The 17,908-nt window shown below is 41.2% G+C and overlaps 2 protein-coding genes across 3 annotated transcripts; one reads left to right on the forward strand and one right to left on the reverse strand.

Moving 5' to 3' along the window:
- Positions 1 to 514: 514 nt before the first annotated feature.
- rps9 (ribosomal protein S9) lies at positions 515 to 2,804 on the reverse strand. Its single transcript, XM_085423119.1, has 5 exons — positions 2,763 to 2,804; positions 1,922 to 2,034; positions 1,698 to 1,820; positions 1,324 to 1,510; positions 515 to 777 (listed from the first exon to the last, which is right to left on the reverse strand). Exons 2-5 carry the CDS (start codon positions 2,016 to 2,018, stop codon positions 600 to 602), a joined length of 585 nt encoding a protein of 194 aa, XP_085279245.1. The 5' UTR covers positions 2,019 to 2,034; positions 2,763 to 2,804; the 3' UTR covers positions 515 to 599.
- Positions 2,805 to 3,225: 421 nt separating this feature from the next.
- Positions 3,226 to 15,826, forward strand: rbfox1l (RNA binding fox-1 homolog 1, like). Of its 2 annotated transcripts, none has more exons than XM_085423118.1 (12): positions 3,226 to 3,641; positions 8,184 to 8,420; positions 12,713 to 12,892; positions 12,998 to 13,051; positions 13,137 to 13,229; positions 13,468 to 13,537; positions 13,615 to 13,674; positions 13,780 to 13,915; positions 13,993 to 14,032; positions 14,123 to 14,190; positions 15,098 to 15,170; positions 15,259 to 15,826. In XM_085423118.1, the coding sequence occupies exons 1-12, from the start codon at positions 3,555 to 3,557 to the stop codon at positions 15,301 to 15,303; spliced, it is 1,143 nt and encodes a 380-aa protein (XP_085279244.1). In that variant the 5' UTR covers positions 3,226 to 3,554; the 3' UTR covers positions 15,304 to 15,826. The 2 variants fall into 2 exon arrangements, with proteins under 2 accessions (XP_085279244.1, XP_085279243.1); XM_085423117.1 differs by lacking the exon at positions 3,226 to 3,641 and adding an exon at positions 7,025 to 7,173.
- Positions 15,827 to 17,908: the final 2,082 nt, after the last annotated feature.

Below are 17,908 nucleotides of genomic sequence, written 5' to 3' on the forward strand. Positions count from 1 at the left end.
ACGCTGTATCGCCTTATGCTGGAAGAATGTTGGTTGCCCCTCTTTTAACCACTGGTTAAATAACTTAACATCGAGTTTAGCTCTTGAGAAACTGACCTATATTGTTAGAAAGAAGGCTTCTGAATTTTACAACATCTGGAAGATATTTTTGGATCTACTGAGGAGTGGGGATGGGGGGGGGGCGGTGAGTGAATAAGACAACTAGATAATGGATAATGTCTGACTTGCTGTTGGGAATATACTATGTAACCTATATTATGATTATTATTATTTTTTTTTTTTAAATTGTATTTATTTGTATGGTTTAATTTATTTAACTATGCATTTATTTGGAACCTTTTAGGATTAACACTTCAATTATCGTTATTACTATTACTATTATTATTAGTGTTATTATTATTTTAATGACTGCCATACGTTCATTTTATGTTGGTGTTGATACTGTTGAAAAAACAAATAAACATACGTTTAAGAAAAAACAAACAAACAAAAAAAAAAACTGCATAGAGTCAGCTACTTTTTTTTTGGATAAACCAAACATTTTATTGAGAATTGTCACAACAGGAAGTATCAAGAAACACTCCTGTACAACATCCTTCTTAATCCTCCTCCTCATCGTCAGCTCCTCCAGCTCCACCCTGGCCCTTCTTGGCGTTCTTTCTCTTGACGCGGCCTGGGCGTCCACCGCCGTACGGAGACCTAAGGGAAAAGTCGATGTGCTTCTGGCTGTCCAGGCGAACCACAAAAGAGGGGATATTCACCACCTGCTTGCGCACACTGCCAAGACAGACAATAAAGGGAGGACTTTAGAAAATGTTGATGCATCTTCCAGCTGCACTTAAGAGTTGTCTTTGCAGTTTAAAAGCTGAAAAAGCTTTCAGGGTGGAAAAAGTGTGAATCTTTAATATTTTACATGTATAATTTACTGCAGGCTTCATTGACGAGGAATTCTTGACACCACAGGAAATCTGAACTTATGACTTAAATCATCAGCCTGAGTACTTCATATCCAATGCTGTAGTGAATACTACAATTGCCCGAGGTGCAATCCCCCATACCTTACCTGACGGCCACAACACCGTGGCACTGTCTGCGCCCTCGGCGGCAGGATTGGCTCTGGGCAATGTCTACTGACAAGGTATACGGTTTTGATACCGAATTGACCTTGATGAAAATCTTAACTGTTGTCAACAGGGTGTGTTACAGGTTGGTGGTCCTCTGATGGAAGAGGAAGCATCGACAGGTTCTCATGAGTCCATCAAAAAAACCAAAACAAAACAAAAAAAACCCCACTGAGCCCGTTATGTGTTGCTTTGAGCTTACCGAATGTGCCTCTGGCGGATAAGGACACGAGCGTGGTGGATGCTCTTGGCAAGTCCAAGCTTGAAGACCTGTGTCTGAAGCCTCCTCTCCAAGAAATCCTCGACCTTCAGGCCCAGGATATAATCGAGCTTCATCTTACCCTCATCGAGCACACCGATTCTCACCAGACGCCTGAGCAAAGCGTTACCTGGAAAACCACACGTATACACAAAACGTCATTTAAACATACAACCACAGAGACGTGCTCAAAAATCTTTGCAGAGCAGGAATATTGGCCTCATTGACGAGGAATTCGTGACACCATGGTGAAGTCTGACACTTTATATATTTAAATCATCGGCCAACACAAACCAGCTTTAACTCATCCTACCCACCTTCAAACAGACGCTTTGGGTCCTTCTCATCCAGAGTGAGCAGCTCTCTGGCAGCCTTGCGGATCTTGGCAAGGGTGAACTTGACCCTCCACACCTCACGCTTGTTCCTCAGCCCATACTCGCCTTAAAGGGAGATGAAACGCCGTAATCAGTTTAGTATACCTCATTAAAGGGTATGCCTTGAAATATATATATGGACGGAAGTTATGAAAATGAAAACATACCAATGAGTTTCAACTCCTGGTCGAGACGGGACTTCTCGAAGGGGCGGCGGGGGGTGACATATGTCTTACGACAAACCCAGCTTCTGGCAACGGGCATGATGGCTTATAAGTGCCTGCAAAACCAAGAAATTACAATGAGGGGGACGCTACATATAAGATTTATACCATTTTACACTTTTAATAGGTTATTCAAGGTTGACATGTTATTTGAATCTTGTGCACAGAAGACATTTTAAAGGCAAACATTATGCACGTTCAGCAATAACTCATGTTACAATTTACAACTAAGACAATCAAGTCAACCTCAAAAAGTAGAGTCAGTTTAATTAAGCCAAATAGGCTCTCCATCTGTCAGTCTAGTTCCGTTTTTCAAAGCGTTTACTGAATAATTAAAAAAAAAGACATTAACTTTTTACCAGGCTAAAGGGACCTACAACCGTCACTATTACTTCCATGCTTCAACTGTATCGGTCAGATTTGCCACACGATCGTACGGTTTATGAAGACAAGGGTAATGTGTAAGGACCGAATTGACTAGAAACACTGATACATCGGATGCGCTTCATTAAATGTTTCTGAAACTACAATAAATCGCGTATAAACGTTTAACAGACCGGGCATCCGTAAGACTAGGCCGCAGCTACACCGCACCACGTTGTTTAATGTTAGCAGCTAGCATTAGCTTAAGCGCTTTTCGTTTAAAAACGCTTTAAAAAAAACATGCAGGTCTTCAATCGGCACAGGCATAAGTTTAGTTTCATGTCCTATGACTGTTTTTCAACGTGGAGGTCCAAATACACTCGGTTTGTATTGCTGGTAAGGATGAGGATGGTAACCGTACCTGTCTCGCTCAGGCTCGCGCAGTAAAGAGGAAGTTAAAGGAAGTCCATAATCATTTATAGGGCCTGCGAGCACACTACATATCCCATGATGCCTCTCACCGCCCAAACGGAAGTCGGGCCCGCTGGGTTTGTCGCTCTCTGTTGGTCAAAGCGAAGAGCACAACCTGAACACATGGAAGAAGTTAAGATGAAGTTTGTTTATGCGCTTGAATCACGAACAGGCCTCATGTTATTACATAGATGGTATAACACACAGCTTCAATGTGCACAGAGAGGCGGGAAAGGCCTGCTTCTTTCACTCTGCACAGAGGTTTGACTGAGTGGTCACAGATCTCCTCTTACAAAGTGAGAGTGAGGGAGGTAAGGTGGTAAACTCAGAGAGAAGGACATGGGTGACTATTTATATAACTCTGAAATGGGACCCTGACCATGTGTTTCTGTCTGTCAGGCTGCATGATCAACTGATGGACACACAGAAGCTCACTGGCTTTCTCTTTCACTGCTCTAAATCCCATCTTTTCCGGGTGTTTTGGGGGTTTCCCTTGTGTTTTCTTGCTTGACTTCATTTTCGAGGTGAAGCAAAAGTCTTAAGCGTGGTCTTTTTTTCCCACCTCCCTCACTTTCTTGGAGTTTCTGTTTCCTTCATTTGGGATTTTTCCTCCCTTTTTAAAAAAAAATTCCAGCCTGATCGCCTGCTCTTCTGTGTGTACATCAACCCTTCCTTTCCCCCTGCTCTCCTTTTCCTCCCATTTTCCTCCGTTCCTCATCTCCTCGTGTGTCGTTTTTGGGCTATGCTCTCCTCACCCACTGTGATCCTCCAGCCTTATGGACTCCCCGTCTACCCACAGGCAACCACATGCTACCCCAGCATAGTTCAGGTAAACTTCTTGATTTACACTGTGGCCAGACATTATCACATAAATACTGAGATTTTCCCCCCTAGGGAACATCCCTGAAATCATCTACTGGGGAACTATAACTTTATGCAACAAAATAATATTATTTATTATTACAATTCTTAATCTCAATGTCAGTTATTTTGCATTTCTAGAGCTCTGGTTGTTATTTATTCTTTTATTCACCCAAATACTCACATTAAGAAATATAATCAAATAATTGGACATTTAAATCAGCACCTTTGTATGATTTTGCTTAATGATTAAACTAAAAAGATCTTATTCCTATTACCAGACAAAATCCCTGTATTTTGTAAAACTTAAAACATTTTCCAGTGAGCAGAAGAAGCCAAAAGGCCCTAAGTCACAGTTTAATCTAATTCAGTCTACCGATGCATTGCTTAATATGCAACAGGATCTGTGTGAAGTGTGCTAGTTGTGAAATGTCTTATTTATTCACTAGTAAGGACATATTAGTGGTTATCTTTAGTCCACCAGCAAGTGTCCCTGACATGCCACTAATGCCACAGCTCATTTAGTATCTCTCTACCTTGTCTCTGTGCTTCACACCAGCTGTATTTTTAGCCCTCCTCTCCTGAGCAGATAATCACAGGAAGAGGGTCTGTCACCTGTCTTGTGTCCTGTAGTGAGCTGTGCTTAAGATAAATGTGTGAAACCAGCCTGTTGTGCATTTAAATGTTGAATATTAGGCTCCTCCGGGGTAACCTTGACTTATTTCATAAGATTCAGAGAGCTGTTTATGGAAAACAGATGCAGAGAGAATTGTTATTTGAAGGTGACTGGCACTGAAGTAAATAGTCTGAAGCCCCAGCTAGATCTTCCAAGATTCAAGAACTTTATTGTCAGTGCAACAATATACACAGTATACAGCGTACCGAAATGCTCGAATCCTTCACTTCAATCCAGCAATTGTTCCCTTTTTAAAAGTGTCATATTTCCAAGTGCTGGGGAAATTCCTTTATGACTGATGTGGAGCATCTGTTTTAACACAACATTTGGCAGCTTGTAAAACTCCTCTCTCCTCATTATCAGCAATCTTTTCTTCTTCTTTTTTTTTTTATCAGCAATATAAACAAAAAGGCTGTCGTGTCGCTCAATAGGAGGAACCGGGATGTGCAGAATGTGCAGATGGATGGATGAAAAAAAGGAATATTGTGTTACACTTTAATAAGCTACATGTTGCTAACATTTGTAACTCGGCCAGCACCAAAAGGCCACATCTGCAGTCAGCTTCGTCTTGTGTAAATCCCATGGCAACTGTCCCAGCAAGCACCTGGCTCCGAGCTGTCGACCTCTGACCGCAAGCCAGCAGCTGAGGAAGGAGACGAGCGAGAGAGGGGGAACAAATGGCAATGATAATAAAAAACAAGCCCGTGAGGAGTCTCGTGTTGAGACTGTGGTGCTGAATCAGACACAGTGGCTGGTTAGTTAGTTAGTCTGTAAGGTGGGGGGAGAGTTGACAGTGATATCTAACAGATGCATTTTCTTCGCTCAACATTGCTTTTATATCTCGGAGGAGGGTCGGAGCAGCTAGATCGTCGTTTCTTCTGATAAGTAGGACAGAGTGCAGGTGCAAGTTGTGTCAACATATTTGGAAACATGTTCCAGCTCCAGTGCGAGAGTTAAGAACGGCCTCAGAGTTGGACGGCGCCTCAATACCTATCTTTCAGCTCTGGTTCAAACTTAAATATTTCTCTTGAATAATGAGTAAGAGCTGCAGATGAATCATCTCCATCAACTTTTCCTCATTCAGTAATTATCAGGGTGAAGCCTGCTTGAATGTCAAATCTGGTTTGTTGAGAGTGCACACTTTATTAAAAATCCTCCTCCAAACCAACAGAGAGTGGTCAAATGAAATCCTCCAAGCCAACAAGAGTCTGCCTGACAACCATTTCCTTGCTTATACAACCAGTTTAACAGCCAGCAGAGCTATGCCAGCCATTATGAGCTGGCGTGGGATAGAGTTTTTTTTAATCGTGACTCCTTTAAATCCTGAAGGCAGCTGACACACTTGTGGCATTTTGCTTGTAAGGTAACTCAGGGTATCCTCTGATCCAGTGATTAAGTGAAAGTATCAGTGCTCTAATAGAAATATTCCCAGTTACTGTGGGGGAATCCTCACAAATGTGAGGATTTTCCAGGATTGTCTTCCAGAATAAATGTTCTTAGATTTGTGAAGTCGTATCCGGAAGCCAAGACAAAATAATTTCATCTGAACATTGTGCTGCAGCATTATTGTACATCTTTAAATGAGGACTGTCCACCATCAGAATGAACATACGGGCTCTATACATTATCTTCATGATCAGCACAAACCTTCATGTGGTTGAAACATATCATGTCACATGTGTCTGAAGTATTAAGATGGAAAAGTTTAGAGTACGAACAGCTCCAATAGTAAGAATCTGCCACTCAGTGTTACTGTTGCGATGAAGTCCTTGGAAAGTTTTCCCTCCTGTAAGAACTCCCTGTCTCCTGAAAGTCTGAGAAGGCCCGTCACAGATATCTCATCTGTTTATACAAGAACTGTTGTGTTAAATGCTTCAGCTGGAAGTCCTAACACAAGATATAAAGCAATAAATCAGAAAGTTTAAATACACATATAACAGTACAGAAGGCGGCATATATACAACATATATGTAGACAGTCAGTGTGAAGAGGTGAGGCTGCACAGACTGTGTTTCTTAGTCTCCTGGTGTGTGACACGTGGACTCATATCTCCTGCCAGACGTTGTCAGGGAGTGCAGACTGTCATGTTGATGTGGTGGGATCTTTAACACTATTGAATCACTGATGCATCTCGGCCTTCCTGAAGCATGGCTGGGTCCAAAATGAGGCGGCGGTAGGTTTATAGTATAAAGCAAGCTCAACATCAGAAATTCAAGTGTAAGCAGTATAAGTATGCTGTAGTCTGACAGCTGTGTTCACTTTGTTGTTTTTTCTGTTGTGTGGTCATGTTGTAGTAAGATCAGCGAAGCACTTCACTCGCACCCAACCCAAACATTGATGTCATTATTGTGCTTGTGAAGTCCTCTGTTTCTTAAAAGGCAACTGAGCCACTCCACACAACACAAAGAGAAGTAGATGTTCATGAAAATGTCTCTGAGGTAATAAAACCGTGTCTGTCAGGGCCGATATTCTCGGAGGCGACATTTAGCACGATGCACCCTCAGCAGGAGCACACACATTCATAAATACTTAATCCTGGGGGGGAAGCTCCGTACGCTTTCTGTGCTCATGAGTAGGTTAGAGGGGCCCTCTGGGCTCTTTGTGGGAGCAACAAGGTGACTGAAAGTTACAGATGTCCACAGCTGGTGTGGAACACCTCCCCCACCCACAGCCACCCCCCACCCCCGGTCACTTTTCCTCTAGCAATCATTTGATGATTGGTGGATGGGTAGAACTTATGGTGCGGTGGGCGGGTGGTCAGCTGGCATTAAAAATGCGGCAGTTGTTAGACAATGCATCAGAGATCGAGGAATGCAGTAAGGGGGTAAGACCGCTTTTATTTCTCTGCTTTTTACCTCACTTGAATGGAAACTGCGCAGGAGTTTCCTCCAAACCACTGCTTACACTTGGTTTGGAGGAGGTCCTGTTTTCCTGTTTAATCTTGTTTTTCTCATTAAAGGTAGTTTGTTACGCATTTTTTAAAAAAAAAAAAGTTTTTAAGTAAACAGTTGTTTAATTAAAATGGATATTAGAGATTCTAAAGTCTATGAGACTTAAAACATACCTGTGGCTGTTGAATCTGATGAGATTCCAATAATTTTACATGACATTGTACTACATAAAGTCAACATTTTGGACATAAATATTGTTTTTAAGTGCCAAATCTGTCATTTGTAATGGGAAAAACAGAAAGAGTTAAATTTAACAATGAGCTCCACGTTTGGCATTAAGAATGAATCAGTTATTACAATTGTGAGAAATGTCTTAATATTAGAGATGTTTTTAATTATATCTATACTTGGATGTTGCTTTGGATAAGCAAAAAGAAATGTAGTGTTTAGGACTGGTCATCAGATGTATTTTTCAAGGATAATTTACTATTTCTTTATTACCACACACAAAAAACAAACTCACAAAAGGCAGTTATTTAAAAAAGAATAGGTAAATATATAAGGTAATTTATAGTGACCTCTTCCAAACACTGCAACCTACCAGTAAGCTTATTTAGCTTTGTATTTTGTCTTACTATTACTGTTAAAAACATCTTTTGCTATGGTTATTATTATCAGATTATTTAAGAGATTTCACAGCATTTTACTCCTTCTGACAGTTAAACTGATGTGTAAAATTGGGTGGAACAATCATTTATTGTGGTATTTGTGTATCTGTCATCTTCATTAAAGATCACAGTGTCACTGCAGCGTGTTTATGCAGTTTGTTTTATTGTAAAAACAGAAGATCAACAACAACATCTTGTGTTTCGTTTGTTTACATCTATGCTGTCATATTCTGGCATGAGTGGCTCATTCGTCTCCCTCTTCCTCTTTTCCTCAGGGGGGCCCCACTCAGGAGGCTGCCCCAGGCAGCGCAGACCCTGCCCTGCCTCAGGTCTATGCCCCGCCTCCCTCTTACCCCCCACCAGGTCAAGGTCCCCCAACATCCGCCAGCAGACTGGCAACTCTCGACTTTAGCTCTGCACATCCGAGCTCAGAGTACCAGGAACATCCCCAGCTCAGAGTCTATCAGGGCCCTCAGCACGATGGGGGCGACTCTCTGACATCTGGCAACACGGTAAGAGCGGTCTGTGACAAATGTTGATGTTCCAGGCCAATAAAACATGATCGTCAGTAAGTCGACAGGTAGCACTTTCACATGTTCTGCAGAGCAACAGGCCCAGATAGGGTTTCCTTCTATATTTAGAGCCCCATGTCCACCGCGGTGTCCTTGTATGGAAATGCCTGTCACCCTCTGTGGAGCAAAATGTCGAGGCAGCTGATAAGGGATTTATTGATGAAAATAAATGCCCACTTTTCCTTTCTCCCTCCCCCAGGTCTCATTTAAGTGTCAATAAAACTGATCACCTTTCCAGATCGCCGCTCGAACTTTGTGCTGATACTTACAGTTTACAGTTTAAGCTATCTGAAGGATGTTTATAAAGTCCATGTCAGGCTTTTGTGATTTGTCTGATGAAATCATTTCTGGTACAGGATAAACAATGATTACATCTTTAAAAATGTATCAACAAATGGTTTTTGAAACTAAAGAGATTTTTTAATAGATAATTTGTGTCTTCATTCTGCTACTGCGATAAGATTATTTCAACCTGTTTACCATCAAATTTGCTTTACATATTCTTTTAAAAACCAAATTAATCTTTTATTAAATCAACGGAAGAAACCTGCATTATAATTTTATCCTCAGTTGAATCTAAAGTCATTGCTCTGCAGCTGTTCCTGGCTGGTTGCGTAGATAACCCTCGTGTTTATTACCTCAAATGTTTCAGTGTAATCTTGCCGGTGGTGTGGCAGCAGTGTCCTTTACTCATACTGGCAGTTACCACACTGATGAATTTCACTGACACCCTGTGGTCTCTGGTTGCTGCTGATCTCTTTCTGTGTGTGGCCTGCACCACTTCAGCATCGGTGCACTGTGGGAGCGTCTTTAATTTCCATTTATATTGTAAGATAAAGACCCTACAATAACAGAGAACACATTAATGCACAAACAGGTCACACTGGCCTCAGTCTTTATGAGCTGCCTGATGTTTCCTCTTGATTTTGAATGAAATAACTTGATAAAACGATGAGGAATTGTTGTTACAACAGGCTACTAATCTGCTGGAATCTTATGGAAATTGTAATAAACTATATTATACAATTACACAGTTCAGAACTTGAGGGACTCTCTAGAATTTCCATCTTGTGCTGCCATCAGGTTAAAATCAAAGTGATTTTTTTGTTAGCCTACTTGCAGAATAATGACCACCAGTAAGCTGTAGGCTACTTGCATTATTCCTAATTAGCAATTTGAATTCAATTTCAAGCTCATTTACAATAACAAATTTACAATAACAGTTGCCTCAAGGGCCTTAATACTGTAAGCTAAAAACCCTGCAATATGAGAGGGAAAAAACCTTTCTAGCAGGAAGAGACAGCCAGCAGAACCAGGCTTTACAGTTTAAAAGCAAAATTTACCATGCCATTCTCACTGAATTGATTAAAAAAACAGCAACACACACGAGAGAAAGTTTGTCTTTTTTAAATAATGTAATATTTTGACTCACACTGCCTGCAGAGACCTATTGTCACTTCCCAGGTCTGTAATTGAAAAAAACGTATTTATTATTTTATTTTGAAAAAACTTATCTTAACCATGTAAAGCCTGAAATAAATATTACCCTTAAAATTAGAAGCCATCTATGTCCACTGTAAGCGACCATCTTTGAACAGGGGCGATGGTTTACGACACCATCTATAATCCAGTTTTGAGTTCCCTCCCCAGATGCCTTAGCGCCCACTCACACCCTGGGCCATCTGACCTCAGGAAATCGCATGATAAGGTGGGGCCAGGTTTCACAATGAGCTCACCTGAAACTCTGGCTGATTGGGACCCACACCCGTTTTCACACCTTGGCTCATGTGATTAGAGGATCATCAGGGGGTCCTTTTGTCCCTCTGTGGGGGGAAACTCCCACTGGGTTTAAATCTGGGACTCTCCACCATTTGACCTTAGAACTGAAGAAGCTTCTCGGATGAGAGGTGAAACGTCTTCAAGCAACTTAAAGAAGTCCAGACGCTTTTCTTTGCAAGCTCCTTTGACTACCCTTAAAATTCTATTTTCTAAAAACTGGATTGTTTAGTAAACAAAATATTGTTTAGTAGACAAAATATAAAAAATATATTTTATTTTTTTAGTGCATCAGTGTTTGATTCATCGGGCTGTGATTGCAGCCATTCCCCAACTCTGTGAATGGTACTCATGACCATTGATCATTCGTCCTTGATCAGTGGTTGTTGATCAATGACAATTTGCATATTAATGCTCAAGGAACTGACATCACAGCCCACTGTTTATTCAGTGGTGCTAGTTTCAGTCATTATACAAATGTACTGTTTATAAGGTTGGGGAAACCTGCAGTCAGCTGAGACTGAAGAAGTCACCTGGATGAGTGACGAAACGTTTCTCCCACTGAAAACGGTTCATCCAGATGAACAGAACCAACCTTTTGGGACCTTGCAGAAGTGGTTACTTGAAGATGTGATTTCACCTTGGAACAGGTTTAAATATTCTTAACGGATTAGCAGATTTTTTTTTTCTTATTCATGAAGACATGAGTTATGTGGTCAGAGATGTGTGTGACTGTTTTGTTTTTGCAGTGCAGAAGTCTCCTTCAGACATGGAAACATCTACTCTGACACACGCAGAGCCGTCTGATCTGTGTGGCAGGTCAGCTCTGTGTCCTGCTTCTCCCTTCCTCCTCTCATAAATGGTGTTTTATGGCCCCGTTTATATATTTTATCACTAGAGTCCCAGACATACTCGGGTCCGTGATGATTTTCGGGGAAAGTTGAGACGTCGCCACGGAGGGAGGGGGTCAAAAAGGGGGGGGCGGGGTGAGGCTGACCGGATGATTCCCCCCCCTTTCCCCCGTCTGAAATATCGCTCAGGTCCAGAACTCAATCCTGCATCGTGACAATGACACCACCACCCAACTCAACCCTCTGTACCTCTGTCCCCCCCCCCTCCACTCTGGCCTGTATGTGCGTGTGTGTGTGCGTGTGTGTGGGTCTGCTGTCTACAGTTGAAGCCACATCGAGCCAGTGTAGTGTACACCAGTAGTAGCCTGTGTGCATTTATATGTCTGTATGAATGTGTTTCTGTACCTCTCTCTGTCTGTCTCCTTCTTATTAATGATGCCCCCTGACGAACGACTTTAACCTTTGGCAAAAAAGCAGCACCGTGACCCCCCACCCCACCCGTCCCCCACTGACCCTTCAGTTTTAAACTCTGTCCCCTTTCTGTGCACCTTCTTTGCCTTGTTTACTGAAGCCTTTTTCACTCCTTATCTGCCTCGTGGTACTAGACTGCTAATACTCAGGGCTTGGGAGTGTAATCTTATTTCCATTAGAGTAGCACATCTCCCAGTAATTTTTCTTTTTCGCGTTAATTTTTGTGCTCCCTGCTCCTCCTCTTCCTTTTGTTTCTTGCTGCTGAAGCTCACTGGTTTTAGTTTGTTGCCCTTTTTTGCAGATTTTCTTTCAAATCTATATATTTTTAACCACTTTTCTTGCAATGGTTGAACAATGCTGGTTGGCCAACACACCTGCACACACATATATATATATATGCACATACATGCACACACACTAGCATCGTGGTGCATTGTGGGATAGTGAATGTTTTGGTTTTGGCACATTAGTTCTTGAATTTTTCTGCATGGGGCAGTTTATATAAGTTAATCTAGCACAGGTATGTCTTTAATACTAAGGTAAAACAAGTAGTTGTTAGAGCCACTGTGGGAAACTTTGAGTTAGAGTCTGAAAACAGCTTAAAACAACTTCTCACTCTTCACGACGGCTGGAATGAGCAGTTTTAATACCAGACATTTGGCGTTTATTGTTAGCGTCACTGTCCTAATCTCCTACAGGCATGTATTCAACGACGCCTCACTAAACTGGAGCCCCTTCCACGCCTCCTTACATTTGCTTGAGAAGGTTCACTGGTTGCTGAATGCTGGTTGAACTTGGTTTGGTTCACTTGATCTCATGAAAGTGATCTTTGAGCTTTAATGCCATGTGATGCTTACGCAACTGGAGTTTTTACCTAAACATGAAATTCTCTGGAACATGTTGAATTTGTTCAATTTACTTTGTTGTTTGTTTGTTTTTCTCTTTTCCTTCTTTGCTTTTCTACTGATGCCCTCTCCCAATTTTTCTTCACATCTGTCCCACCTCATTCACACCCTCTCCATCTTTTGTTTTCCATCTTTTTTTGTTCTTCCCGTCCATTCTTCCTCTATCCACTTGCTTGCCTCCTCCTCTTCCTCTGCCTCCTTGTCCTGTTTCGTGCTTTCTCACTGTCAGGAGGACTCTTTGGTCCCCGTGACCTCTGACCCCCAGTCTCTCAGTGTGTCCGTGTCATCGGGGGGCGGGGCAGGAAGCGGTAGCGAGGAAGAGGGGTCAGGTAAAACCCAACCGAAACGCCTCCATGTCTCGAACATCCCCTTTCGCTTTAGAGACCCAGACCTCCGCCAGATGTTTGGGGTATGACAGTCACCTCGTTTCTGAGCTTCACACATACACAGAGCCCATGTTTTCATGTTGAATCCAACAATTTCCACTCTGTGAAAATTGCTCTGACACTTTCAGCAATTTGGCAAGATCCTCGATGTAGAGATTATCTTCAATGAGAGGGGGTCAAAGGTGAGCAGCTCAGAAATATGATCAGTGCTTTTAAACCAACGTGGGAATCATTCATCAGTAAACATATAACCGTGCAAACACACAGGGCTTTGGATTCGTCACTTTCGAGAATGCTACCGAGGCTGACAGAGCAAGAGAAAAGCTGAACGGGACAATTGTGGAAGGGAGGAAGATCGAGGTAAAGCGAGATTTCCCCATTTCTTTTTTAAAACTAGAAAACAAACATGCAGTTTTGTTTTACCCAGAGAGAGAAAAAAAATGGCCACCTCACTATAAATGTATTTATGACCCTGTAACTTCCCTTGGACATTATACCTAAGTGATATTTATTGATCACATGGCTGGAAATCACGCAGCTTTTGTGTTGTAGGTTTAACTTTCTGATTCCATGATTATCCTTATTATTTTATCCCCAGGTTAATAATGCCACTGCACGAGTAGTTACCAAGAAACCCCAAGCGCCTCTCGTGAACGGTGAAATCTCAAGTAAGAAACTTCTCATTAATATTTGGGTCCTGACTAATCTTTGGAGCTTGTTTTTAATAGAGGCCTTGTTTTTGCAGCTTCCGGTTGGAAGATCAACCCAGTCATGGGGGCCATGTACGCACCTGAGCTCTATACAGGTAACTAAAGGTTTCCCTCTTTCATGCTGACATATTGCTCTGAAGAGATGATCAGCACTGCCATTTCACTCCTCCTGCTACTTTTTTTCCTCTCCTCTATTTTAGTTGCCAGTTTTCCGTACCCTGTAGCGACTCCTACGCTGGCCTACCGCGGTTCAGCGCTGCGTGGTCGGGGTCGAGCTGTCTACAACACAATTCGCTCCACTGCAACCACACCTGCTGCTGTCCCCACCTACCCTGGGTAAGACTCTGAGCACCGGTGTCGGCTTTATATCCAATTACTTTCATTTTGATAATGTTTTATTCTTTTTTTTTCAGGGTTGTGTATCCTGATGGACTGTATGGAGCAGAAGTCTATGTACGCAGCTGAACTCTACTCATATCTTTACTTTTTTAATCAGTCAATCAGTTGCTGCTGCTTTATTGTTGCTTCATCTTTCCCATGCAGGGCGGATACCCTGCAGCATACAGAGTGGCTCAGTCAGCATCTGCTGCCACAGCGACCTACAGTGATGGGTAAACAGACAAACAATGTACACAAAGATGAATGTTCTTGCTCATTCTGATGCTGTGTTTGAGCTTCAGCAGTACCACTGAGCAGCTGTGTGCCTAATAGTATATACCGCTTTTACCTGAGCAGAAACACAAAACCTATTTGGAGCATTTCGGCTATTCCCATGAAAATGTCTTCCTACCTACACAGAGCTCACTCTTTGAACTCAAACTTGGCTTTTGTAACTTTTATCAAGATAAACACAGCTTTTGAAAATATTCTGCCTTGTGCCAGGAAGTAAAGATCTGGATTTTCTCAAACAGTCAGGAATTTATCTTGTAACATTTACTGTGAGTGGACACAGTATGTAAAATAAAAAACCTCATTTTTTTGTTCCTGTGTAGCTCAAAGATCCCACCTGAGATTACGTTCTTGTTTTTATCTCAAGGATTTTATGGGCCTTGTTAAGCAGCTTTAAATTAACCAATAGCACACAAACTGCTAGTAGAAGAAGAAGCTTTCAACTGCTCCCTTAGTCACAAGGGGTCGTCACAGTGGGCAGATCCACATGTTTGTTTTGGCAGATTTTTATGCCGGATGGCCTTCCAAACACAACCTCAAAGGGATGTGTGGCTCTTCCAAGGATAACAATATCATAATAACACCCAAAGTACTGTTTTTGTAAGATACTTCAGATATTATTCAGTACCAAATGTGCTTTTGATTGGTTTCCATCACATAACTTATTACAGTGCTGGATGCTCACATTAATCATGGCAGAATATTCACATAATGTAAAAAAATTCACATATATGCCTGACTTCAGTTGGCTTTCATTAATCATAAAGAATTTGCAGAATTTCATTTGCAGATAAATTAATAAGAAACAAAGTTTAATTGGAGTCGTGATATTATTATTTTTTTAAACAGATATGGACGGGTTTACGCTCCAGAGGCCTATCACCACTCAGTCGGACCAACAACGTATGGGGTCGGTACAATGGTGAGCAGCTATCAGAGTAAACAAAGCTTAATCTGAGAAATACATCACGGTGGTTAACTTGCACCTTTCACCCTACTACTGTCAACAGGCCAGTTTGTACAGAGGAGGATACAACCGCTTCACCCCCTACTGAGGCCCGGTGAAGGGCGGGGTCGTCGGGCATCTCTGTTGAACTTTGGGACACTGCAGGGCAGATTACAATAATCCTTAAAAACAACCTCGGAAATGTGGCACACGTGGTGTCACCTCCTGTCTCCATCACAACCTCTCTTCGGGAGACTAAACAGACTGAAGGTTAAAATACTGTAGGACCCACTTACCATCCGCTCTGCTGGAGAATACGTAGGAGACGCTGTCGCTTGAAACCTTTTAATGCTTTGCTTTTTTTTTTTTTTTGGATAAGTGGTTAAAAAAATACTGTGAGATTCTTGTGTTTAATAATTTGGGATTTTTTTTCAGGGGTCAAACTGTGCAAAAGACATTTTGTACAATTTTAAATGATTTATTTTTGTTGGCATTTATCTACTGAGTGTGTGTGTGTGTGTGTGTGTGTGTGTGTGTGTGTGTGTGTGTGTGTGTGTGTGTGTGTGTGTGTGTGTGTGGGAATGTCTGTGAGTTTCAACATCAAGAGAGCGATTTGGCTGCGACACTGATATTGCAACTAAAAGCACAGAAATAATGTTTATCAGCTGGACTTATTTTTATTTCTAACAATCTACCTCTAAATCTACATGTTTAGCTTTTCATACAGCCGTTACATTTAATCCTTGTTTGCAGTTTCTTGAGTCCTTTCCTACCTTTCTGTTCATAAATACTAACACAGTGTAGTTTCTGTTTTCTGGCTTCACTCCTTGCTACCTTGCTTGAGCTTTGATGACCGGAGGGTCACTGTCCTGTATTTTCTCCCTCTTTTCTCCTTCATTACTGCTAAATGACTTCTTTTCTTGTATCAGTTAGTTCTTCTTGGCTTTGTTTTACTCTATTCTGCTTTGTTTGATGTTTACCTCTGAATAAATCAGACTTTTTTCTCCTCTATCTCTTCTGTTCTTTATTCTGCTTCTCCTCACTCCCTGGGTTTCTGGTTTTTCTTCTGTGGCAACGCAACATTACATCGACAAGGCTATAGAAAAAAAAACCCCAAACAAACCCTTCTTTTATTTTCTTTGTGTGATTTCACTGCTTACTGTTTAGTTGCATCATTCTCATATTTTTCCCTCCTTCTAACACTCAGTGCCAGTATTCATGCTCTACATGTATGAAAACCATCCTGGGCCTTTTTCTATTTTCTGCACATTCTAAACTTCCAGATTATTGGCCTTTGTTTCATTTCCTTTGTAAGTTTCACCTCATGTGATAGATCAGCAATGCATTTTAATCTTTTCTTATTAAGTCTTATAAGTGTTTTATGCAACAACTTCTTTACTCCACGTTTGTTTCCTCGTGTGAATTTCTTCTGTACCGTTTCGCTGCTCTGCTTCTGCCTTTTTTCTTCTTAGTAGTATTTCTTTTAGCGTTTAGTCTTTTTCGTTTGCCAGCTTTCTTGCTATTTTTAAACTGAACTGTCCTTTGCCATTATATGCCTTTTGCTGTTTGCATGACAAAATGATTTTTTTTCCTGCTGCACTTTCTACATCTTTAACCTTCCACACTAACTTTTTTCCAGCTGCTCTCAAGGATTTTTAATCTGTGTTGGTTAAAGTAAAAACTATCACCATATGAATGAACATTAAACCATCGTGCTTCGTCTGCTAGCTGATCTGCTTTATCACAGATGCCATCATTCAACATCTTCATAATAAACTGTTTGCAAGCAACTCTGTGCTCCACTGAACTGCTAGATTTCAATCAACTCCAGCAAAAACAAAAGACAGTATGTGCTCTGTACTTTTTTTTTTTTTTTATTAGACGTCTTTCCAAAAGATATGTACACAATATTTACAAAATGGCAGTTTATCCTATCAGATCTATGTAGCCATGGGAATGAGGGATAGGGAGGGCGCATTACAGATAGACCTTCAGCTTCAGTTGTTAAAGTGCTGCAACACAAACTATTAAAAGCACTGCAGACAGGATACAATACTTACTAGTGAGAGTTGCACACGGCAGTCACAAACATACCCAACATAAGAGGAAAAAAAAGGGTAAGAATGACAAAAGAGAAATACTGGTTAGAGAGTCAGGGGAGAGGAGAGAGGTTGAAACATCATGCAGGGAGGAGTGAAGAAGAGAAAGTGAGAAGATTCTACAAAAAACTAGTTAAAAAAAGAAAAAAAAAGAAAAAGAAATGAACAAAGGTGGAGGGAAAGAGGGAGATGGGAGTTCTTCAAGGGTCAAAAAAGCAGTTACAAAGACTGATGGAGGTATACACCAACATAGGAGCAAAATACACAAAAATTGGGAGGGGTGGGGTATTAAATGAAAATGTGTACATTAGTTATCTGGATGATTTTTCTATGTAAAGACAAACATCCTGGGCTGTTTCAGTGCTGAAAATCTGAGACATCAGATGTATAGAATACAAGCCTGCATTAAATTAAAAAAAAAAAAAAAAATTCTTACATCATTTCAGAAGAGTCACTGCTTAGCATGTGAACACAAACCTATAAACTTTATACTTGAAAAAAAAAAAAAAAGAAAAGGTGTTGGTAAGTTTTAGGTCACTATGTTCTGCATGTCCAGACATATTTTATTCAATGCCAATTCAACTCTCAAGCAGCCTGCCAGTATAACAAACAAAA

This window comes from Rhamphochromis longiceps, linkage group LG11 (genome assembly GCF_057381845.1).
Source record: "Rhamphochromis longiceps isolate RC_006_pf linkage group LG11, R_longiceps_female_GT1.1, whole genome shotgun sequence".
In the NCBI taxonomy this organism is placed as follows: domain Eukaryota; kingdom Metazoa; phylum Chordata; class Actinopteri; order Cichliformes; family Cichlidae; genus Rhamphochromis; species Rhamphochromis longiceps.